At 41.5% G+C, this 24,818-nt stretch overlaps 2 protein-coding genes across 2 annotated transcripts in view; one reads left to right on the forward strand and one right to left on the reverse strand.

Annotated features, from left to right (window-relative positions):
- Positions 1-2,908: 2,908 nt before the first annotated feature.
- On the reverse strand, positions 2,909-5,437 carry ATP5IF1 (ATP synthase inhibitory factor subunit 1). Its single transcript, XM_047870796.1, has 3 exons — positions 5,279-5,437; positions 5,104-5,189; positions 2,909-3,181 (listed from the first exon to the last, which is right to left on the reverse strand). Exons 1-3 carry the CDS (start codon positions 5,363-5,365, stop codon positions 3,028-3,030), a joined length of 327 nt encoding a protein of 108 aa, XP_047726752.1. The 5' UTR covers positions 5,366-5,437; the 3' UTR covers positions 2,909-3,027.
- Positions 5,438-7,481: 2,044 nt separating this feature from the next.
- DNAJC8 (DnaJ heat shock protein family (Hsp40) member C8) overlaps positions 7,482-24,818 on the forward strand; it is a 28,117-nt gene continuing 10,780 nt past the window's right edge. Inside the window, exons 1-3 of the mRNA XM_047870794.1 lie at positions 7,482-7,598; positions 9,862-9,963; positions 21,653-21,709. Of these exons, the coding sequence (XP_047726750.1) occupies positions 7,521-7,598; positions 9,862-9,963; positions 21,653-21,709 (237 nt within the window). The 5' untranslated portion in view covers positions 7,482-7,520. The remainder of the gene's footprint in view (positions 7,599-9,861; positions 9,964-21,652; positions 21,710-24,818) is intronic.

Raw genomic sequence — 24,818 nt, forward strand, 5'->3', positions numbered from 1 at the left:
AGATCCGTAGAACCTTTTTGTGGGCGATTTTTAAATATGCTGGGCTGGACATTCCAGGTTTAGCCAGGCATTGGTTAAAAGAGTTAGATAGGATGATGCTCAGACTCATCTTCTAATCAATGTTCAGGGAGGCCTAGAAGGAAAAATGAAGGGCCTTAGAGGGGCCACCAGCAACCAGCAACCTGAAATGGACAAACCAGTCTACTTAAGATCCTGTCATAGTTTTAGGTCATTTGTTTTCCTGATTTGCAAAGTGACCAAAAGCATTCTAGCCATGTGCAACCAAACACCACCAAAAATAAACAAAACTAAATTGTGAGGGAAAGGAGGGAAGGACATAGCCTTCTTAAGCAGAGGGGTTCCAATGTTTTAGCCAATCCGTGGTTGAATCTTAGGAATGAAGTGTCTCAAGCTCACTCACGTTTCATGACCAATTGGTAGTTGGCACTGAAAAACTTTTCAGGGCTGTGTGAATTGTGCGACTGATTGTCCCAGATGCACTACTTTGTTTTAAAAATAATGTTCATAAGGAGTCAATATGTAGTTTAGGAGACAGTGTGTGTCTTATATAAATGGTGCATCTGTGGTTTTTAATCTGTACTAAACTTCAAAACTGGGATCTCCTGTTATTGTATGCAACCTTGAACTCCACCTCTACAGATGTTCCTCTGTGATTAAGTAGGTTATAATTATAAGCAAATTCAGAGCAATTGAGTACTTACCTAAAAAGATTGCCTTTGGCTGGAGGTGAGCTGCACTGAAACTTTACAACAAAATATCTCTGGACAAGGAGAGTGAGAGAAGAGAAACAGGACATTAATTCATCTGTAATTTACTGCTGGTAAGTCTAGCAGTATGGAGACATTGGTCAATTGCTCTGACCCTGATGAATTTATAGACTGTGATCATTGTCATTTATGCTTGCAGATGTTAACTGGAAAAGTTATATATGCATAAACTTTTTCTTCCTGGATTTGGCAGATATATATAATTACGTTAAAATGGTTCTAGCACAAAAAAAATAAATGTATTCAAAATGTATTTTTTAAATGTATTTTAAACAATATTTATCTTACTTTTTTATAGCATGATAGAAAAATTAACCAAAGATATGTCGCAACAAAAAGACCATGAGTTACCATTTTCATATAGTTCAGGTACTTTTAAATTAAGCTGCTCCAAAAATTATTCATTTTATCTTTCTAAGAATTCGAGCTTGCTTTTCATCTTCACTTCAAAGTTTCAACTTTTTGCTTGTTTTATCCAATCATTAGAGTGACTTTAATTTAAAATAGAAATAAATGTGGAGGCACCTGGGTGGCTCATTTGGTTAAGCATCTGACTCTTAATTTTAGCTCAGGTGATGATCTCACGGTTTTGTGGGTTCGATCCCCATGTTGGGCTCTGAGCTGATGGCGCGGAGCCTGCTTGGGATTCTCTGTCTCCCTCTCTCTCAAAAATAAATAAAAATAAATGTCAAGAGCAGATGGTACACTCACTAAGTGAGTGTAGATGGAACATCACTCCCAATAAGGCAATTATTGATCAGAAGTCACAAAAGCACTATCATCTATGAACTTAGGGGATTTCATAAGCCTGGGCTGGGGGAGAGGGTCATAAAGTGCAAAATGGAAGATGTTACTTTTTCCTCAACTAATTTTTTTTTAACTTTTCAAATTTTGTAGTGTTGTAAAGTTAAAAAAAAAAAGCATGTGACTTATGATCATTTTTTGCACTGCATCTTTGAGGTAATTTTATTGCTGGCCAATTGAATCTCAGCATTCACATCTCAGGAGTGTCTATAAACTTGTCACCAGCAGTAGCAATGGACATGCGTTTTGGAAACAGACATCTAGTGACTTTTCTTCAAGGGCAGGGTCAAGGACTAGTCCAAACTTACCATTCAATGGCTTAAAGCCTTTTTTTGTAATAGAGTCTTGCAACAAAAGACTCATCACAATTCTGGGGCAAATGATCTATTAAACTCGCGAATTGGAAAGGTGTTGATATTGGCTCCAAATGTTATTCTTCTGGCCTGGAAGAGTCGCACCACTCGTTTGTATAATAATTTAAACAAGACTTACAGTCAAATCTGAATCAAGAGCCCACTCAGCAAAGCAAAATATAACCTAAGAAATAATTCTGCTTCTCTGCTATTAACTTGGAAACCTCAACTCCACAATACTGAGCGACTGTAGGCAAAACATAATTTCTAATTCCAGTTATTTCAATTTGTACAAGGCTAATTAGAACAAGAGGTAACTAGCTCATATGAAGAGTTCTCTAATTTTTATTTTTTTTTGAGAGACAGTGCAAGTGAGTGAGGGGCAGAGAGGGGGAGGGAGGAAGGGAAAGAGAGAGAAGTGGGGCTCACCTGAAGCGGGGCTTGAACTCACCTGATGCAGGACTCGAACTCACATGAGATCATGACCTGAGCTGAAGTCAGATGCTTAACCAACCGACCCACTCAGGTGCCTTTTAATTTTTATTTTTAGTAAGCTCTACACCCAACATGGGGGTTGAACTTATGACCCTGAGATCAAGAATAGCACATTCTACCGACTGAGCCAGCGAGGTACCCCTTTCAAATCATTTTATAAATGCAAAATGGACTGATGGTGCCTTGAATGATATCCTATCATTCCTGTTTTCCAGGCTGCTCTTAACCTCAGGTCTTGGATTAGGGTTTGCTTCTCAAGAGGCTTTCTCTGAACACCTCTGACTAGTACCAGAAAGGAAGAGGGAATTTCCTTGTGTCACAGCCCCCTGCCCCATAAATTGCATAGCACTTATCACACTGTGCTCTTTGAGTTCCCTATTGCAGGTACCCTGTCTGATTCATTTTAGCAGTCCAGTAGTATGTCCCTCTTACCCCTTTCCAGACAGTGGAAGAAGGCATTTGACACAATTCACTGATGATAATTTATTATAATCTGTTGGCAGCACACAGATATTTAATAAAACCAGGACTATGTTTACATAGAAGTGAGCAACAATACATAGCCATTCTATGGGAACTGTGTGCATTTAATCATCTTCCTCCTCATCACGTTTGAGATGTTTAATCTTCTTCTTGTGCCGCTCAATTTCTTTCTGCAGACGCTCAATCTCCTTTATATGATGACTGATCTCATCTTCATGGTGTTTCTTCAAGGCTGCTAGTTGTTCTCTAGTGCGTGCTCTACAAGGACACAGTGGCTGTGTTTAATCCCAATCCTTCATCCCGCAGAGATCTCTAAGCATAACCCACAATACCTAAGGCAAAGAACAGCAGTCCCAATCCCATGGGAGTCTGGCTGGTCACCCTCTTCTATCCTAAACCCCACCAGTGATAGAATACTCCATCTCGGGATATATCCATCTTTAGGAGATGACCAAATGATTCCATTATCCTGGTGCCAGTGCCTGAAATTCCATCGTTTGTGAGTTATTCCTTTCAGATTTCTCTTTAACTGATTTAACTGATTTAACTGATTTGGAGATTTCTAAAACTCCAGAGTGGTGTGACATTAAGTCCCCAACACCTTACGACAGGAACCACCCAGAGACCAGAATCCCTTTTTTGTGGAAAAAAAGAGCAAAAGGAGGGATGTATGGACAAAGGGGTATTGTTAAAGGACAAATACCCATGTCTTATCTCAATTTATCTAGGGGGCTTTCTTTGCATAGGGAAACGCATGGCTCACTGAAAAGGCCAAAATGAAGGGTAAAGAAAAAAAAGTATTGGCAGCTCAATTTAGGTCTCAAGAAGGGACATTCAAATGTTGCTTTGGCTACATTTGGGCCTCGGTTTTTCTTCACGTAAAATGTGGAGGCCCAATTAGATGGTCCCTAAGGGCTTTGCCTTGGCTCTCTGGTTTGGCATGGTGATAATTTTTTTTTTTTAACATTTATTCATTTATGAGACACAGAGAGCACAAGCAGGGTAAGGAGAGAGAGAGAGAGAGGGAGATACAGAATTGAAGCAGGCTCCAAGCTCCGAGCTGTCAGCACAGAGCCCAACGCGGGGCTTAAACTTACAAGCCGTGAGATCATGACCTGAGCTGAAGTGGGACGCTTAACCGACTGAGCCACCCAGGTGCCCCGGTGATAATTTTTTTCTAAGTTTATTTATTTTCAGAAAGAGAAAGAGATAGGATCCCAAGCAGGCTCCACACTGTCAGTGCGCAGCCGGATGCCAGGCTTGAACCCACAAACTGGGGGATCATGACCTGAGCCAAAAACCAAGAGTCTGATGCTTACTTAACTGAGCCACCAAGTGCTCCAATGGTGATAATTCTTAAGAGTGAGTAAGAAAGGGCAGAAGTGAAAAGATAGACCAAAGGACAAACAGAAGATTAGTTCCAAGCTGCTCCCCACTGGGGGTAGAAGTCAGAAAAGGATAACTAAGGGGTGGGAAAGACTTGCTAGGTTCAGCCTGTTCTCCACTCTTATGCAGGAGAGAAATCTATCCAGCCCAGACGCTGGGCTGGGCTGGGCTGGGCTAGGCTAGGCAGGGCAAAAGTCTCCAAGAAGTGCGGGAGGAGGATTCCAACCAAAAGCAGCTGCCACCAGCTCCTGTGACCCACTCACTCTGGCCGAAATGGAGACGCATGAGGGTCTAGAAATGGCTGAGGGTCTGAAGAGTCAGGGAGTTCATCCATGTGGAGGAGAAAAATGAATTTAGAGGGGTTAAGGAGTGGGTGAGGACCACGGAAAGCAGGCTCAGAAGGTCTGCAAATATTGGGCAGTGGGATCTAGACACTCTTGGAAGAATCTGGAAGCCACTTCGCACGGCCAGGGGAGAATTCCCTGGGTGGGCATGGTAAATGATTCAGGAAGAGTTGAGCCACGGTTTGAGAATTCTGGAGACACGAGGATGGAAATGGCATTAGGCCCCCAAAAGGGCCTCTGGACTATTTGGCAGGGGAGCGCCCTATATATAAGTGGCGACAGTCGTGACCTCAAGTGTGAGGGGTAACTAAGTACAGGTCCTGCGAGTTCCATTGGGGGATGGGCGCCCCTAGGGCGCCAGGGAGGGAAGGGTAGGGGGACTGGAAGTTTAAGTAGGATCCGAAGGCCCTGAGAGATCTCGGACTGGATTCGGGGTTCCGTGGGCCTCACCGGAAGTATCGTTCCTCTTCAGCTTGTTCTCTCTTTCCGAAGGCCCCACCGGCCTCCCGGATCGAACCCGCGCGGGAGTCCTCTGACTGCGGAGAGAGACGAGAACATCGGTAAAGGTGCGAAGAGATGGGATCCGCGCTCAGGGATGGGACAACGGATACTCCTGCCAGCGTACCCGTTCGGAGCTGAAGCCTCGGGCCTGCAAGGCCCTAACGCCCCACACGCCTAGCCGCACTCGCGCAGCAAAAGCCGTGACAGCCATTGTTGTCAGAACCGCACCTCTCCAAGTCCCTGGCGGCGCAGACTCTCAGCAGGCGCTAACGACGCTGGGAGCCACGCAGCCAATCTTTTCCATGGAGAGGCGGGACTTACCTAGGAGTAGCAAATAATGAGGTGGAGGGGGAGGGGTTCCTGCAGTTCGCGGCGAATCCTGAGCGAGAGGCGGGCCTATTCTTAGCCAATCTCTGGCAAGGGCTTTGGGGCCAAAGGACAAGAATAATAATGGAGGAGGAACTCAGTCAGAAGTCGGATTTTGAGCTCTTGGACCTATCAGACTGAATTGTGGCATCCACCCCATACCGCGATTCCAATCCTGAAGTTATTAAACACACAAAGAAAGCCTTCCCTTTCCTGGGCTACTAGCATCAAAAAGATGGCTAATGTAGGGGTTGGGGGGCTATGTCCAGGATGCTCCGACTTAGGGTTGTGGGGAAAAAATTTTTATAAGTATATGTATATGTGTGTATATATATATGTAGTCTCTTAAGAGATGCCAGTGTTCTTTTCTTGTATTGACATTTCACTCAAGTTGCAGCTTAAATGTCACCTTCTCAGAAACCTTCCCTGACCTCATTAGTCATTTTATTACAGCTCTGTTTTGTTCTTTCTCTCTCTGTCTTTGCACTTGTCATCATTTAAAGTTATCAGGGCCTGATCAAGTAGGCACTGAATTTAATATTTGTAAAATGCATTAATATGCAATCAAATAGGCTTGATAGCTGGACTTTTGGTAATGTGAAGTAATGAAGTGGAAAAGACCATAAGTAGGAGTCTAGGGAAGACTTTGCCTTGACCTTCCTAAAGCCATCTAACAAGTGTGAACAAGACCGTAGTAGTTATAGCCTTTTCCTAAGTCATTTTCTCTCTCTGAGTTCAGTTTTTTTCCTCCTTTTAGAGGAGAGGGTTGGGCCAAATTATCTTGTTCGTAATTATAAAAATACCTTCATTACTTTCCCTGAAGTTGTGGAACTGTTTTATTGATCATCTTTTGGTTGGAGAAATACCAACCCTGGTTTGTATGACTTAAATGAGAGGAAATAACCTGCAGGGCACATTTTCAAATGTTGATAGCATAAAACTTGGAAAAACACAAAAGCAGAAGGATAGAAATAATAATCACTTATAAGATCACTATGTAGTGGTAATAATTTGCTGTGTTTCTAGATGATATTTAAGTGCCATTCTAGTTTCAGAAATTCTGTTTCTAGTTCTCCGATACTGTTGTTTCTTGATTATGTCCTAGGCTGGGCATCCAATGGAGGGTCTTACTGAACTTGTGCAAAGGATAGTCTAGGTACTATGATGGCTGTAATTTAAAAAAAAAAAAGGAAAATAACAAGTGTTGGTGAGGATGTGGAGGAAGGGTAATGCTTGTACATTGCTGGTGGGTTCAGCCACTGGGGGAAATAGCTTGGCAGTTGCTCAAAAAGTTAAATACAGAATTACCATAAGACTCAGCAATTTCATTTCTGGGTGTGTACCCTCCCCCGTTGAAACTGAAAACTAGTATTCAAATACATGTACACACATATTCGTAGAAGCACCATTTCAGTATAGCTAGGAGATGGAAACAATCCAAATGTTTATCCCTTGATGAGTGAAAATAAATTGGTATATTTACACAGCAGAGTATCATTCAGCCATAAAAAGTAATGAAATAGTGATTCATGCTATACCTTGGATGAATCTTGGGAACACTATGCTAAGTGAAGAAGGCAGATACAAAAGGTCACACATTGTATGATTGCATTTATATAAGATGTCCAGGATAGGTAAATCCATAGAGTCAGAACACTGACTGGTTGATGTAAGGGGTTGAATAGAAAAGGGAATGGGGAGGAACTGCTTTATAGGTGCTAAGTATCCTTCTGGGGTGATGAAAGTGTTTTGGGAGTAGATAGAGGTTGGTGGTTGCACAACACTGTGAGTGTAAAGAGGCACTGAACTGTTCATTTTGATTATATGTTATGTGTATCTCACCTCAATTAAAAAGAGTCTATTTAGGTTAGAGGTTTCTGTCTTGGGAGCCAGCCCTTTAAGAGTCACAAGGAAGGGGGCGGAGCTAGGGAGGCGGGCCTGTAAGAATCACAGAAGGCTGCGCCTGCGCGGGAGAGTCACGTGGTTGCTGGGCCGGGGAAATGGCGGCTCCAGGAGAGAGCGGGGCTTCGGCTGGCGGAGGGAGCACTGAGGAAGCATTTATGACCTTCTACAGTGAGGTGAACACCGAGTGAGGAGTAGTGGCACCGGGGCGACCCCACTCGGTCCTACTTTCCCAGCGGGCAAAGGCAGTGGTCTTCCTGGCCTGGACCGTTGGGCGGTTCCTCCTGTCTGGCCTTCGGGCAGGCAGGGGGGCTGGGGGTGTGTGTGCGCATCTCTGCCTTGTAGCTGCTGAGGGAATCCCTTGGGCATCGAAAAAGGGGCCAGGGTCCGACGTCTGCGGGTAGACGACGATTGAGGCCAACGAAGTGCCTGGGCGCGTGCAGAGGGCCCCAAGTCCGCGGAGTCCGAGGCTGACAGGGGCTGGCAGAGTCCGGCCTTCTTGGGGGCGACTTAACTTTGCTGGGCCTCATTTTTATTCTGAACGGAAGCACTGTCTACCCTTAGTCCTCTGTAATGAGTTGTATTACTGGTTATTTCTGCCATTCGTGGGCGCCAGGCACTATGCATCATGCCAGGGAGGCATTATCTTTGTTTTACAGATGACAAACCTGAGGTTTAGGGAAGCGAAATAATTTGTTCTGGGTCTTACAGCAGATATCAGCTTGGTATCATGTTAGGATTGGGGGTCAGTTTGGTGTGAGCCTCACTTATTGTCGCATTTCCAGCACGTACGTCATAGTAATTGCTTGGTAAATATTTGTTGAATAAATGAATGAATAAATGAAAAGCATGCCATTTGGAGTCAGAGGACCTTGGATTGGATTTTTGCAAGGCAGTTGGACTGTGTTTTAATTCTTTCAAAACATTGATTTTGCAGATCTTAGGTTTTTACCTCTGTAAAGCCAGAGTTAATATTAAAACAAGAGTTTTTATGAACGCTAAAGGAGTTAAGATATAAGAAAAGGTGTCATAACATATAAAGCAGAAAGAAGCATCTTTCTAAGAGTTAAAGCTGAATGGCATGGATTTGAGGAATGGAGTTGCTCCTGTCTAGGCTGTGAGCTGCTCAGAGTTCAGCACCATGTCACATTCATCTTTTATCGTTGGTATTTGTAACAGTGCTTGTTACATAGTAGATTCTCCACAGTATTAAATTTGAAAACGGAATTAGCATATCCTTTATAGTCTGTCCTTTTGAAATGCCTAATTCACATGAAAATGTTGATATGCTGGTACCAAAGTTTATTGACCTCTAATGACTACTCATCAGTTACACTGGAAATTGTTTCACTTACCATCTCTTAGTTAGAAATAAAAATAAACTAAAAACAATTCTGGCTTCTCTGAATTGAACGAGGGAAAGTACATAAAGGAGGACCCTTCAGTCATCATTCAACCAGTGTTTCTTGAGCACCTGACACGTACAAATGTACTGTTTAGGTGCTGGAGGTATGGTAGTGAACAATAGAAAAATCCTGTCTTAGAGCTTGCATCCTATAGAGAAAGATAAGCAATAAACAAACACGTAAAATATAGTGTCAGGTAGTGATACGTGCTACGAGGAAACATAAGTCTAGGAAAGAAGATGGGGTGAGGAGTGACATGCTATTTTCAAGAAAGTGAAGAGGAAAGATACTGAGAAGGAATGGCTTTTTATGCTACCGAAATTATTTCCAAACTCCTTTTGGCCATCAGGAATAAAGATGGTATATAACATATAAACATAACATGATTCATTTCAACTAGCATTCCAATTCTGACAGTGGTACCAAGGATGTTTTTCTGGCACTACCTAGTGCCTGTTCTCCTTGGTGGTGTTTTGGGTCCGGGATTTTTCTAACTCTATTCGCGTGATAGGTAGGCAGAATTACTTGTCCCTCCCATATACTTTTTTAATGCTGTTTTTAGTGTATAGTATATTTCAGTGTAATTGTATTTTTCTTAAATAAAAAATTGTAAATTAAGTATGAACAAAACTAGTACATCTTCTGTCATAAAGTGGAAGCTCTTTGAAGGTGGTGGCTGTGACTTATTTATGTTTATTTGTGATTCTTATCTTGGAGTCAGACTGTTGGAGTTAAAATTCTAGTTTACAAGTTGGGTAGCCAGGAACAGATCAGTTAACCTCTCTAAGTCTCAGTTTTCCTATCTGTAAAATGGGAATAGTAGTAGTATCTACTGTATAGGATGGTTGAGAGGAATCAATATATGTAAAGTTTTTACATTGTTAGAATTCAGTGAATGATACCTGTTGTAATTATTCTTCAAATGTTCACATGTAGACAGATTTTGCTCAACATGTCAGTAGCTTGTTAAAATGACAATTCAGAGTTTATTATTGAACTTTAGTAATGAAGTTTTTATCTCCCTTCATTTTAGGTCAAACAAATAGAGAAGAGAGATTCAGTTCTAACATCCAAAAATCAGATTGAAAGATTGACCCGTCCTGGTTCCTCCTACTTCAATTTGAACCCGTTTGAGGTGAGCTGTTTGATGTTGCTATGGCCTTGTGATGGGAGCTTTTCATAGCTGCAGGCAGACTTACATCAGAACATACACCTTTGTCTTATAGTTGGAACTGAGATTGGCTGGTTTTATTGTGAGCAAAGCATGAGAAGGCAGCATGTTAGGAAAAATGAGATGGTCTGTGACCTGTCAAATATTCTCCATCTTTTACCAACCCTAACATACAGGGCTTTATTTTCAGATGTGAAGGGCTAGCTACCCTTGATAAACTTAGGATCTTTGATTTAGTTTGCTTGTTACAACTTTTCTTTTGTACTGCAGTAAAAAATATTGAAAGCCCAGGGTGCCTGGGTGGCTCACTTGGTTAAGCATCTGACTCACTTGGTTTTGGCTCAGGTTATGATCTCATGGTTCCTGAGTTTGAGCCCCATGTTGGCCTGCTTGGTATTCTCTGTCTCCCTGTCTCTGCCCTTCCCATTCTCTCTCTCTCTCTCTCTCTCTCTTCCAAAAATAAGTAAACTTAAAAAAATATATCAAATATCCAACAACCAAAAAATGACCACAGGGTTATGGACAAGCAAATATACTTTCTGGGTCTCCTTTGTTTTATAATTTTAAACTTTTCCTAAATATGAAAGTAAATCATATTTCTTACAAAGATTTGAAATATAATAAAAGCAAGAATAATCAAGTATAATCCCACCTAAGAGAAATAGCTCCATCTTAATTGTTTATACTTGAACTGTTTTAAAAGTTCTGTTTTGCAACAAGGAGGATAATGTACTTCATGCTATTTTATTTTTTAAAATTTTTTAATGTTTATTTTTGAGAGAGAGAGAGTGTGTGCAAGTGGTGGGGAGGGGCAGAGAGAAAGGGAGACACAGAATCCAAAGCAGGCTCCAGGCTCTGAGCTGTCAGCACAAAGCCTGACACGGGGCTCGAACTCATGAACTGGAGATCGTGACCTGAGCCAAAGTCGGATGCTTAACCGACTGAGCCACCCACGCACCCCTACTTCATGCTATTTTAAATGCTGTACTGTGCAGCAACGTGGACAGAACTGGATTATATTATGCTAAGTGAAATAAGTCTATCAGAGAAAGACAAATGTCATATGATTTCCCTCATATGTGGAATTTAAGAAACAAAACAGTTGAACAATGGGAAACAAAAAAAGATAAAAACAGAGGGGCAGGCAGGCCATAAGAGACCCAAATATGGAAAACAAACTGAGGGTTGCTGGAGGGGTAGGGAGGATGGGCTAAATGGGTGATGGGCGTTAAGGAGGGCACTTGGGATGAGTACTGGGTATTATGTGTAAGTGATGAATCACTAAATTGTACTCCTGAAGTCATTATTACACTATATGTTAACTAAATTAGATTGAAATAAATAAAATAAGTGCTATATTTTTATACAAAATATGTGTATACATTTTTTTTTTTAATTTTAATGTTTATTTCTTGAGAGAGACAGAGACAGAGACAGAGCATCAACAGGGGTGGGGCAGAGAGAGAGGGAGACATAGAATCCGAAGCAGGCTCCAGGCTCTGAGCTGTCAGTACAGAGCCCAACGTGGGGCTCGAACCCATGGATCATGAGATCACAACCTCAGCCGGAGTCAGACACTTAACCGACTGAGCCACTCAGGTGTCCCTGTGTATACATTTTTTAAAAAGAAACTTCTACTGTTTTTTTAAAGTTTATTTATTTTTGAGGGTGGAATGGGCAGAGAGAAGGGGACAGGATCTGAAGTGGGCTCTGTGCTGACAGCAGACAGCCCAACTCAGGGCTCGAAGTCACTAACTGAGATCGTGACCTGAGCCGAAGTCGGATGCTTAACTGACTGAGCCACACAGGCACCCTGGTGTACACATTTTTAAATTTTTTTTTTCAACGTTTATTTATTTTTGGGACAGAGAGAGACAGAGCATGAACGGGGGAGGGGCAGAGAGAGAGGGAGACACAGAATCGGAAACAGGCTCCAGGCTCTGAGCCATCAGCCCAGAGCCTGACGCGGGGCTGGAACTCGCGGACCGCGAGATCGTGACCTGGCTGAAGTCGGACGCCTAACCGACTGCGCCACCCAGGCGCCCCTGGTGTACACATTTTTAAAAGTCTTCACAGTTTTTATTTAAAGAATTCCTTTACTGGGATGTTTGGGTGGCTCAGTTAGTTGAGCATCTAACTCTTGATTTCAGCTCAGTTCGTAATCTCAGGATCGTGCGTCAAGCCCCGCGTCGGGCCCCATACTGAGTGTGGAGCCTGCTTAGGATTCTGTCTCTCTCCCCCTGGTGCCCCTTTCCCCTGCTCATATTCTCTGTCTCTGAAAATTAAAAAAAATTATTTAATAATTCCTGTATTTTTCTTTATTATAGGATATTTAAACTAGTTTCTAGTTATTCACAATTATAAATAACTTTGACATGAATGACATGAATATTGTTACATCTTATAAAAATAACACTTATTGAGCACTTGTAAACTTTTTTTGTTCCTACTTTTTTTTTTTTTTTATTGTGGTAAAATATACATAACATCTAATTAACCATTTAACAGTTTTTAGGTGTACATTTCAGGGGCAGTAAGTACATTCAGTGTTGTGCACCCATCATTGTCATCTCTAGAACTTTTTCATCATTCTAGACAGAAACTCCAAACCCATTAAACAATAACTCCCTATTCCTCCTACTCCCAGTCTCTGGTGATTTCTATTCTATTTTCTATCTATCAATTTGCCTATTCTGAGTGCCTCATATAGGTCGAATTGTATAGTATTTGTACTTTTGTGTCTGACTTATTTCATTTAGCATAATGCTTTCAAGGCTCGTCCATTGCTTCTGTTTTTTTGAAGAGTAACAAAAAAATTTTTTTAAGTTTATTGATTTGAGAGAGAGGGTGTGCGTGTGTGCAGAGTGTGTGGGGAGGGGCAGAGAGAGAGGGAGAGAGAGAATCCCAAGCAAGTTCGTCACTGTCAGTGCAGAGTCTGACTTGGGGCTTAATCTCATGAACCGTGAGCTCATGACGTGGACTGAAATCAAGAGTCAGATGCTTAACTGACTGAGCCACCTAGGTGCTCCTGAAGAGTAATTTTTAAAGAATTGTTTCATTTTATTTATCTTTTTTTTTAATGTTTATTTTTGAGGGGGGGGGGGTGGAGAGAGGAAGGGAGGGGCAGAGAGAGAAGCAGAGGATCCAAAGTGGGCTTCGTACTGACAACAGAGACCCTGATGTAGGACTCAAACTCAGGAACCACGAGATCATGAGCTGAGCCAGATGAAGTTGGATGCTTAAGGACTAAGCCACCCAGGCACCCCAAGAACTGTTTCATTTTAAAACAATTTCAGATTGGTAGAAAGGTTACAAGTACATTATGAAGACTTTCTTGGACTGTTTGATACCAAGTTGTTAGTATGATGTTCCTTTGCTCTAGAATACTTCAGTGTGTTTTTCCTACAAATGACACTTTCCTACTGAAGCACAATATAACCATCAAAATCAAGAAAGAAACATTGGTACACTGTTACCATGTAGTTCTCAGACCCCATTCAAATTTGCCAGTTGTCTCAATAATGTCCTCTACAGCAAAAGGATCCAGTCAAGAATCAACTGTTATATTTAGTTGTTGTGTCTGTTTAGTCTTTAGTCTGGAACAGTTTCTCAGCCTTTCCTTGACTTTGACGACCTTACCATTTCTGAAGATTACGGGCCAGTTATTTATTAAAAAAAATTTTTTTTAAATGTTTATTCTTTTTTGAAAGACAGAGACAGAGCACAAGCAGGGGTTGGGCGGAGAAAGAGGGGGACACAGAATCTGAAGCAGGCTCCAGGCTCTGAGCTGTTGGGGCTTGAACCCACGATCTGTGAGATCATGACCTGAGCCGAAGTTGGACGCTTAATTGACTGAGCCACCCAGGCGTACCCAGGCCAGTTATATTGTAGCATCTCTCTCAATTTGAGGTTGTTTGATATTTCTTCAGTTGGATTCAGTTTATGCAATGTTGGAATGCAGGAATATCACAGAAGTGATACTGTATTCTTCTCTTGGCAACTTATAAAGTACATGATATTTCCAATATCCCAGGTTTATCCCATTTCTAATGATGTTAACTTGATCACTTGGAGAGGTGCCTGCTGTGTTCATAAGTTACTTTTTTTCCCTTTTGTAATTAGTAAGTATTTTATGGGGAGGCACTTTGAGACAGTGTAAATATTCTCTTATCAAAGTTTCAGTTTATTCATTTATTAGTCAGTATAGACTTAGGGTTTCCTATTTTATCCAGTGTGTTGTATTTTGGTATTATTTATTTTGTTGCTCAAGTTGTCCCAAATTGGGCCAGTAGGTTATCTTTCAAGCAAGGTCCTGTCTTTCGATATGTTTTCATCATTCTTTGATTACTAGACACTCTTGTAACTTTTCCTGACCCAGCCTAAAGTCATTTCAGTGAGGAGCTCCGATTCCTTTTAGTGAAGAATGGTATTTAGAGATAAAGATTTGGGTGCTAGGTGTACTCATTGCTGTTGGGAATGTCACTACTCCAGACCCTATTGGTAGATAGGGCTAAGAAGTGAGTATATGTGTATGCATGCATATGTGTGTTTGCATGTGTACATACATGTATTTACATCCAATTTCAATCCAACACTACAGGGTTTATTCTAGTTTTTTTTTTCTTTTTTCTTTACATGTTTGTAGTTCCCTTCTCTCATAGTGAGAAATCAGGCTCCCACTATTTTAAATATGTGTATATTTACTTAATCGATCGTCCTGTTTACATCTGATCTCCCAGCTGCCATTCCTCACCGTACCTGAGCTTAAAACTCCCATGCCAGGTTACCCTTCCAGGTGGGTGCATTCCTCACCCACCTCTGGCTCCCTGGGACCTCTCTTCATCCCTTTTGGACTCCAGCATCCTCCCCATCAAACAGGCACGTTTCTACCCTGCTCTGGCTTTGACCCTTACGTCGGGCTACCTTCCTCTGAAAACATCCTCCTCATCTTACTTGGGCTCTAATTCCATTCCATCCACCCCCCCACCCCCCTCCCCCCACCCTTGCATGGAGGCTCTCTTCACCCTGATCAGGCTCCAACTTCTGTGCTTGTCATACTTCCATCCAAGTGCTGTCTACATTCTTTTTTTTTTTTTTTTTTTTTTCAACGTTTTATTTTATTTTTGGGACAGAGAGAGACAGAGCATGAACGGGCGAGGGGCAGAGAGAGAGGGAGACACAGAATCGGAAACAGGCTCCAGGCTCTGAGCCATCAGCCCAGAGCCCGACGTGGGGCTCGAACTCATGGACCTCGAGATCGTGACCTGGCTGAAGTCGGACGCTTAACCGACTGCACCACCCAGGCGCCCCAGTGCTGTCTACATTCTGCTTGGGTTCTGACACCTCTTGTTGGACTGCCTTCCTATGTTGGATGCCCTCCTACATGGGCGCCCACCTCACCAAGTACAAGTTTCCCATGCTAGGCCATCCCTTTGTGGAGATATTTTTGTTTGGGCTCCTATACTCTGTGCCAAGCCACTTCCCTTGTAGACACTTTTCTTACCTTGCCCACTCTCAAATACCCCAGTTACATTCTATTTCCTTTTTTTTAAAGAAATTTTTTAAATGTTTATTTATTTTTGAGAGAGAGGGTATGCATGTTTGCAGGGTAGGGGCAGAGAAAGAGGGAGACAGAGGATCCAAAGCAGGTTCTGTACTGACAGCAGAAAGCCTGACGTGGGGCTTAAACTCACATACTGTGAGATCATGACCTGAGCCGGAGTCAGAAGCTTAACCAACTGAACCACCCAGGCGCCCCGCAACTCTGCTTTCATGTGGATGCTTTCCTTAGCCCTCTTGGGCTCTGATACCCTGCACTTGGCTACCCTCCCATGTTCACAGTCTTACCCTGCTTAGGTTTTAACACCCTATGCCTGGCTGCCTGCCCACTGAGATGCCCTTCTCAACCCACTTTGTACCTCCATGTCAGGGTACCTTTCTATGTGGATGCTCTTCTCACCCCATTTGTGTTCCACCATGGTGTGACTGGCCACTGTTTCCTGTGTGGTCCCCACCATCTTCATCCCAGATGGGCTCTGACCCTGCACTGGGCTATCTTGATGTCCTACCCAGGATAGGTGTCTACTTTGCCTGGCTCCACTTAATGTGTTTGGATTGTATTGCTCAGAAAGGGAAGGGTAAGACAGAAAACTTAAAGAGTACTTTTGAGGGGCATCTGGTTGGGTCAGTTGGAAGAGCATGTGACCCTTGGTCTTGGGATCATGAGTTAAGGGACTTGAACTCATGACCCTAAGATCAAAAGTCGCATGCTCTTCCGATTGAGCCAGCCAGGAGCCCCTGATTGTTTTTCCCCAAGAGTATTCTTGATACAATTTGGGGGAGGAAATGGAGAAGATAATTTTTTTTTTTTCAACGTTTTTTTATTTATTTTTGGGACAGAGAGAGACAGAGCATGAACGGGGTAGGGGCAGAGAGAGAGGGAGACACAGAATCAGAAACAGGCCCCAGGCTCTGAGCCGTCAGCCCAGAGCCTGACGCGGGGCTCGAACTCACGGACCGCGAGATCGTGACCTGGCTGAAGTCGGACGCTTAACCGACTGTGCCACCCAGGCGCCCCAGAAGATAATTTTTTTGAGAAGGATAAAGAATTTGATGATATGTTCTTTGTATTTAACCATACTTTTTTTTTTTTTTTAATGTTTACTTATCTTTGAGAGAGGGAGACACAGAATCTGAAGCAGGCTCTAGGCTCTAAGCTGTCAGCACAGAGCCAGACATGGGGCTCGAACCCATGAGCCTGGAGATCATGATCTGACAGCTGAAGTCAGACGCTCAACTGACTAACCCACCCAGGCACCCCTCTATTTAACCATACTTTTAAATTGTGCAGAGTACCATGAAAAGGGGACATGTGATCATATAACTTACCATTTATTTGTTAGGGTAATTTGTGTTTCCTGTGGTTATCTGATTGAAAAGAAATGACAGATTGTTGGGACTACTATGAAGGCTAGAATTTTAACACCCTACTAGTTAATGTGGTTCTGGAAGTCACTGCCCTGTAGTTCCTGTCCTGACTATATAAAGTATGTTTGAGGGGCTCTGGTGGCTCAGTTGGGTAAGCGTCTGACTTTAGCTCAGGTCATGATCTTGTGGTTCATGGGTTCGAGCCCTGTGTTGGGGCGTGGAACCTGCTTGAGATTTCTCTCTCTCTCTCTCTCTCTCTCTCTCTCTCTCTCTCTCTCTCTGTCAAAATAAACTAAAAAAAAATGTTGGAGTATATGTACACATTATGCATACGTATATATGTGTATATACGATATACACACTCACAATTGACCGTTAAACAATGCAGGGATTAGTCAGTCATACAAACCCTCATGCAGTTAAAAATCTGTGTATGACTTTGACTCACCCCCAAATTTAACTACTAATAAACTACTATTGACTAGAAGCCTTACTGAGACCAAACCATCAATTAACACGTTTGTATATGTATTACATACTGTATTTTTACAGTAAAGTAAGCTAGAAAATATTAAAAAGTCATAAGAGAAAATACATTTCTAGTAGTATACTATATTTATTGAAAAAAAATTCATATGTAAGTTGACCCGTGCAGTTCAAACCTGTGTTCAAGAGTTGACAGTGTGTGTGAATGTATGTGTGAATATATTTACACAAAGATACGGTGAGGTTGACACTTGGGAAGATGAGAGATTGTGTTTGAATGGGCAGGACTCGATGACCATCCATTAGAACTTTTGTCTTTTCTATTTTCTACAGATGTGGTGGCCACTATATAGGGTGGGTGTTATTGTCATTGTCTCCTTATGAAGTTGCTTTTTGAACCTTGAGTCAGAATTAGGTGTTCCTGGTGATATAGGAAATGAGTGACTTTTGTTTTTCACGTAGCAGCTATTGAGACATCTAAATGAATCTGAGTTTTCTACAGAGGTAAGCAGGAGAGGGAGAGAGAGAATCCCAAGCAGACTTCGCACTCAGTGCAGAGTTGGATGTGGGGCTCAATCTAACAAACTGCCAGATTATGATTTGAGCTGAAATCAAGAGACTGAGCCACCCAGGGATCCCTGGTCTTTTTCTAGTAAGGAGAGTAATGCAGGAATAGCTGTCATCCCAGGTGTCAACTGAAATGTGAGTGGTCTGCCTAGACACCATCTCACTGAGTAGCAGGTAGAAAAGGGAGGAGTAAGACTGGGAATCTGAGGGACCTTATTATGGGAATCTTTATCCAGGGCGCATTTTTCTTTTCTCTTCCTGCCCTCTCTCTAGCTCCCTATTTGGCCATGCGTCTAACCTTCAGCTATTATGCAAGGATCTTACGCATTCTGCAATTACTCTTCAGTTGAAGGCCCTTCTCTACTTCTTCCATAAGCGTAGAGGAACCTGTGCCCCTGCTCAGTCCTGTCCTTTTCATGTTCCTTCTTTTGATTTAACTTCAAGGCCCCAGCAAGGAGCTCTACCAACTTTATTTTTTTGTGTATCTTATTAAGTACTTTGGAAGGAAAGGTGTTTATCTTAGTAGAACTCTGGAACTTGTACATAATTATCAGCTCATAGAGTTCACATATGACTTAAGACTGGATTACTTTTTCAAGTGAAAGATTCCAAAGGAGGCTGTTACAATTTGAGTTCAGAAACTTGTATCAGTGTCAGGCATTTTTGTTCATGTGTGATGGTTAATGAACTCTTTGAGGTCTAAGACTGGATTTTTGATTGCAGTATCCCCAAAGCCTGAGACACAGTAGGAGTTCAGAAAACCCTTCCAAGAATCTGAACAGATCTGTGTGCTTCCTAAGAGCCATGTTGGTAATATGGCATTTGTCACGTTTGTAAGAATTGTTTCTTGTCTGTTCCTCCCCTGATGGACCTTCAATTCCGTGAAAATAGTAGTGAGCACAGTAGGAATCATAGGTGCTCCATAAGTTTGTACTGAGTGTGAAGCTGGCTTTAAAGAGGTTTGGGCCGCAGGTATAGGCCCACTGTATTCATTGTATTTCATGGCCACATATGGTACCTCCATCTATTAAGGATAGAAAAGGAGTTGATTAGCTTTGAAGGCACTCAGTGAATTTTTGTTGCCAGTGATCAGTACACATGTGATTAAGTTATTCTTGGAAAAACAAGGCTGGTGTGTGTGTATATATACATACCTTCATTTTTGCCGGATTATCTGAAAGTAAGCTGTAGACATTGTGATGCTTCATGCTTAAATAATTTACCAGGCATCTCTTCAGAATAAGAATATATAGCCATATAACCACAACACCATTATTGCACCTAGGAAAAACAACATTAATTCAATAACATCATCTAATGTAGTCCACACTCAAGTGGCCCCAGTTGTCCCCCAAATCTTAATTATAGCTATTTTATTTAACTTGGGAATCAGTCAAGGTTTATGAATTACATTTGGCATTAGTTCTAGGCTATAGCTTTATTGGAGGCTTTTTTTATATGTGAGGGTGGGAGGTTTTCCATTCTTTCTCATTCATTTTGTACACCTTCTGGGGCTGGTTGGACTTTGGTTTGCTCCAATACGTTTCTTTTCCCCAGAATCAAGGTAAGGTAAAATTCTCTTCTGAATATTTGTGTATGTACAGTTACCTTCCTTTATCTATAAATCTTATATAGCTGCATACTTTTCTTGAGTGACTTTTTCCCAATTCCCTTCTCCCTTGGGAAGGTAGAGGGGACACAATGAATCTTGAAAATGTGTTGCTTTAAAGTTCTTCTGTTCCTTCACCCTTATTGTATGCCTAGCATTGGAGAGTGGGCGTGTTCTTGTCATAACCTTCCAAAGTCTGCCGAATGCAGTGGTCATTCAGCTCCATTGCCTACCACTAACTTTATTACTATAGGTGGGCTGTTGGAATGTTTTGAAAGCTTGCAATAAATCTTGACGTTACTTGTTGCCAGGTTTTTTTTTAAAACACTGCAAGCATCTGACTAAGCTTGGTAGGTTACTTTGCGTTTTTAATTTCTGGTATATGTTTTTCTTTTCAAGGTTTATTTTCATTTTTTTTCTCTTTGCTGTCCATCTCCCCACCACCCCCCACCTGCCCCGTCCTTAGTTCTGCTAACGTTGAACACACTTTTTTCTAACCTACATCATTTCTTACCAGTGTTTCTCAGACTTTAATACGATTCAGATTACTTGGGGATCTTGTTAAGTTTTGATTCTGATTCTGTTGCACTTAAGTGAGGCTTTCTCTTCTGGATTTCTAACAAACTCCTGTCGCCCTCTGGCCTTGAATATCAAGTAAATAAATAGTAATGCTGTGTTGAATCCATGGACTACACTGTGAAATCTTCCCCCCAAAGCACTTATTATATGGTAATTAAAAAATACGTTTTCTCTGCTTATTTATCTTTGCATTTCTGGTACATAGCAGTGTGTTCAGCAGGTAGTAGCTGCTCTATAAATGAGTGAATATATATATTTGTGGCGATGGGCTCAGGATCCATGGTGAAGACTGTCAACACCAGCTTACCTAGGCGTGGAGAATGATTAAATTTATTCTTTAAAACAAATTGCTCTAAAAATACAGCTGATTCTTCCATTTGGCTGTACCTCAGTTCTACTGAGTTGGAACCAGACTTTTCTATAGTAGGCCCATCGCTCACAGGTCTTCACAGGCAATTCTGATGTTCACTCTGGGCTGAGAACCATTGGCCCATGTGAATTAAAGATATAAAGGGGAGCTCCATGGGCCTTTCTGGATTGAAAATCAGGGATCCAGTCTCATATTTTCCTTATTGCGTATTTGTACTTTCTCCACATTTGCAAAGATAAGTAGGGGTGTGTAGGGGGGTGCTTTTTTTAATGAATGAAGGAGAAATGCAACATGGTCCAGAAACCTGTCTCTGGATATAAGATAAATTGTCCTTCTGATGGAGTAAAACATAAATGTATTTTATATTGAGAAATACATATTGAGAAACATAAAATGGTATAACTGTTATTCTGTTACTGGTTTTCTCATTTATGTTTCTTTTTTTTCTTTTTTAAAATATTTTATTTTATTTTTTTAAAGTAATCTCTACACCCAACCTGAGGTTTGAATTTACAACTCCAAGATCAAGAGTTGCACACTCTCCCGACTGAGTCAGCCAGGTGCCCCTCATTTTCCTTCCTCCCTTCCTTCCTCCCTCCCTTCCGTCCTTCCTTCCTTCTTTCCTTCCTTTTTTAAAGTTTATTTATTTTGAGAGAGACAGAGACAATGCAACTGGGGGAGGAGCCAAGAGAGAGGCTGAGAGAGAGAATCCCAAGCAGGCTTTACACTGTCAGCACAGAGCCCATTGGGGGCTCGAACTCATGAAACTGTGAGATCATGACCTGAGCCGAAACTAAGAGTCAGATGCTTAACCAACTGAGCCACCCAGGCACCCCATATTTCTTTTTTTATTTTTTAAGTAATCTTCACCCATACCCAGTGTGGGACTCAAACTTAAAACCCCAAGACCAGGAGTCACGAGCTTTACCAACTAAGCCAGGCAGGTGCCCCTCATTTATGTACCTTGAGCATTTTTTAGAACTGTGTGCCAGGTACTTTTCTAGAATACTGAGTACTGCTCTAGATGTTGATTATAACATGTATAATTACTGGGCACCTGTTAAATTCATAAATTCTTCTAATCTCTTTTACAGTTTTGATTTTGATTCTTCCAGGTTCTTCAGATAGATCCTGAAGTGACAGATGAAGAAATAAAAAAGAGGTTTCGACAGGTACAGTATTATTTCCCTGTAATAGCTGGAGTCTGAACCTTCTGGAAATAGAGTAGCACATGATTCTCTTAAGATTTGCTGTTATGAATATTGGGCCAAAATTTAATTTTTTTTTTAAGCTTAAGATTATGTAACTTTTTTTTTTTTTTTTTTTTTTTACATTTTATTTATTTTTGAGAGAGACAGAGACAGAGCACAAGTGAGGGAGAGTCAGAGAGAGAGGGAGACACAGAATCGGAAGCAGGCTCCAGGCTCTGAGCTGTCAGCACAGAGCCTGACGTGGGGCTCGAACTCACAAACCGCTGGATCATGACCTGAGCTGAAGTTGGACGCTCAACCCATTGAGCCACCCAGACGCCCCAAGATTATGTAACTCTTTAAAAACAAACCTCATAGTGACATAAAATCTTAAATAATTTATTGACCATGGCTTACCTCTTATTCACACAGCCCACCTGCAGCAGTAGTTATTGGTAAGCTATGGAGCTGAATGACCACTGCATTCAGCAGGCTTTTGAAGGTTATTACAGGAGCATACCCACTCTCAAATTTAGGCATACAGTTGGGAGTGAGGGAGAAGGAAGAATAGGATGAATTTGACCTCTGAATAGAATGAATTTTATATCCAAATAGAACCTTTCCAAGCCCTGAAGTAAGCGGGAGAAGTACAAGGTAGAATAGTGGAACTTACATGGAGTCATGCTTATTAAATTCCCTGCCTTCCTGGAGAAAACATGTTAAATGATTTGTAACAGTTTTTTTATTTTTAAGACCCCCTTCCTCAATAATTTTATCTTGTGCAAACTTAAACACTCAAGAGATACCTGGTTTCATGTAAATAGTGCTTTATTGTATAGTCTGTTGTTTAATAACCTTGAGCTACAAAGGTTTATAGTAGCCTTTTTAAAAAACCCTTCCAATTTTGATAGCTGAGTAACCCCCAGCCTTTCTTTCTAGGAGTTGAATAAACACACTCCCTGCCATCTGTCTTTGCAAATTGGATTTTCTGTATACCTAATGTCTTTTTTGTTGGTTTGTTTTTTAAAATTTCCCCAACTTTTATATATCTCTTTGTACTTCATATTGTAATAGGGTCTGACCAGTGCAGAATGTAATTCTCATCTCCTGCATTCCATACTTGTTAATATCCAATATTATGCCTGCTTCCTCAATACAGTAATTGCCTCCACATTGCTGACTCATAATCATGTTCTGATCTACTATTAAGCCAAGATGTTTTTTATCTTTGCCTACTAAGTCATTTTCCATTATATAACATTAAAACATTTTTTTTGGTTTATGTTTTATTTATTTTTGAGAGAGAGATAGAGCATGAGTTGGGGAGGGGCAGAGAGAGAGGGAGACACAGAATCCGAAGTAGGCTTCAGGCTCTGAGCTGTCAGCAGAGAGCCTGACACAGGGCTTGAACTTGCGAACTGTGAGATCATGACCTGAGCCAAAGTCAGATGCTTAACCAACAGAGGCACCCAGCCGCTCCACCCTATCTTATAACTTTTTCTTCCTGAGTTCTACTCTGCACTTAATATTCAGCTTTTATCCCCTTAAAATGTCAAGTTTCCTAATGTAATGCATTAGCAGTCTTTCCCAATTTAATAAGGAAGCATTCAAATCCACAGTCAAAACTTTTTTATGTAAGCTGTATGAAGAACTCAGTGAGAGTTCTTTAGTTATTAATATGATCTAATAGTTAAGAGTATGGGCCTTAGAGCTATATGATTTGAGTTTCAATCTCAGCTGTACCTCTTATGAGCAGTTTGAAGTTGGGCAAGTCCCTTTCAACCTTTCTGTGCCTGTTACCTCATTTATAAAATGCCCATGATGTGTCTACCCAGCAAGATTGTTATGAGGATTTAAATAAGGTAATCGAACAATGCACTTAGAGAAGTATGTCTTTTTCTTGGCATGCAGTATGTCCTCTTTCTGTGCTATCAATGTGTGTTAGACACTATGCTGTTTCTTGCATTATTCCAATGAGCTAGAGGTACCTAGTATTGTTGTATTTACAGAGGAGGAAACTGGAACAGAGATAGGTTAAGTGAATTGCTCAAGGTCTCACAGCTGGTAGGTGATTAAAGTTGGAATTAGAGCCCAGGATTCTGACTCCAGTAATGCTGGATTTAGCATTTCATTCCCACTTGCTGTCATTATCCCCAAAAAGTCCCAATTAGTTCCAATTAATTGGTTTTGGTCTGTCAATAACAGTAGGTCAGTGGTTCTTAACCCTGGCTGTCTGAAAGAATCACCTATGGAGATATTTGCTTTTCACTTTAACTTTTTTATTTTATGTTTCTTTTTGAGAGACAGAGAGAGACAGAGCATGAGCAGGGGAAGGGCAGAGGGAGAGGGAGACACAGAATCTGAAGCAGGCTCCGTGCTCTGAGCTGTCAGCACAGAGCCCAATGTGGGGCTCAAATCGTGAGATGACCTGAGCTTAACTGACTGAGCCACCCAGGTGTGCCCCTGTTATAAAAATTTTTAATTATATTTTAAAAAGAAAGAATAGAGCAGTGAGTACTCATATACTCACCATCTGTAGGCAATAGTTTGCTTCATTAACTGTGTTTTTGGCCGAGTTGTGAAGTAAATTATAGATATCATGGTACTTTACCCCCAATATTTCATCATGTATCCCCCCAAGAAAAAAAAAAGGACATTTTCTTGCATAACTACTTGTCAGACCTAACAAAATTGACACTAATTCCTTACTGTCACCTGTTACCGAGTAGAGGTTAATCCAGTAGAGGCTTAAAAAAGTACAGATTCCAGGGGTGCCTGGGTGTCCCAGTCGGTTAAATGTCTGATTCTTGATGTGGGCTCAGGTCATAATCTTATGGTTTGTGGGATTGAGCCCCATGTTGGGCTCTGCACTGACAGTGAGGAGCCTACTTGGGATTCTGTCTCTCCCTTTCTCTCTGCCCCTCCCCTGCTCCTGTGCACACGTGTGCTCTCTATCTCTCTCAAAAAAAAGTACAGATGTCAGAGACTGATTCAGAGGGTCTGAGAGTAGCAAGTAGACCTATATTTTAAAAAGCTTTACAGGGTTGGAGCATAGCCAGAACTAAGAACTACTACTTAATGGTTTTTTTTT

The sequence above is a fragment of the Prionailurus viverrinus genome, chromosome C1, assembly GCF_022837055.1.
Source record: "Prionailurus viverrinus isolate Anna chromosome C1, UM_Priviv_1.0, whole genome shotgun sequence".
Taxonomy (NCBI): Eukaryota; Metazoa; Chordata; class Mammalia; order Carnivora; family Felidae; genus Prionailurus; species Prionailurus viverrinus.

Coding starts and splice junctions, on each gene's coding strand:
- ATP5IF1 (XM_047870796.1), bottom strand. CDS start 5,365: ATGGCTGTCACGGCTTTTGCTGCGCGAGTGCGGCTAGGCGTGTGGGGC. Junction 5,190..5,278: donor GAGGCTTCAGCTCCGAACGG/GTACGCTGGCAG, acceptor CTCTCTCCGCAG/TCAGAGGACTCCCGCGCGGG. Junction 3,182..5,103: donor GAAGAGGAACGATACTTCCG/GTGAGGCCCACG, acceptor GTGTCCTTGTAG/AGCACGCACTAGAGAACAAC.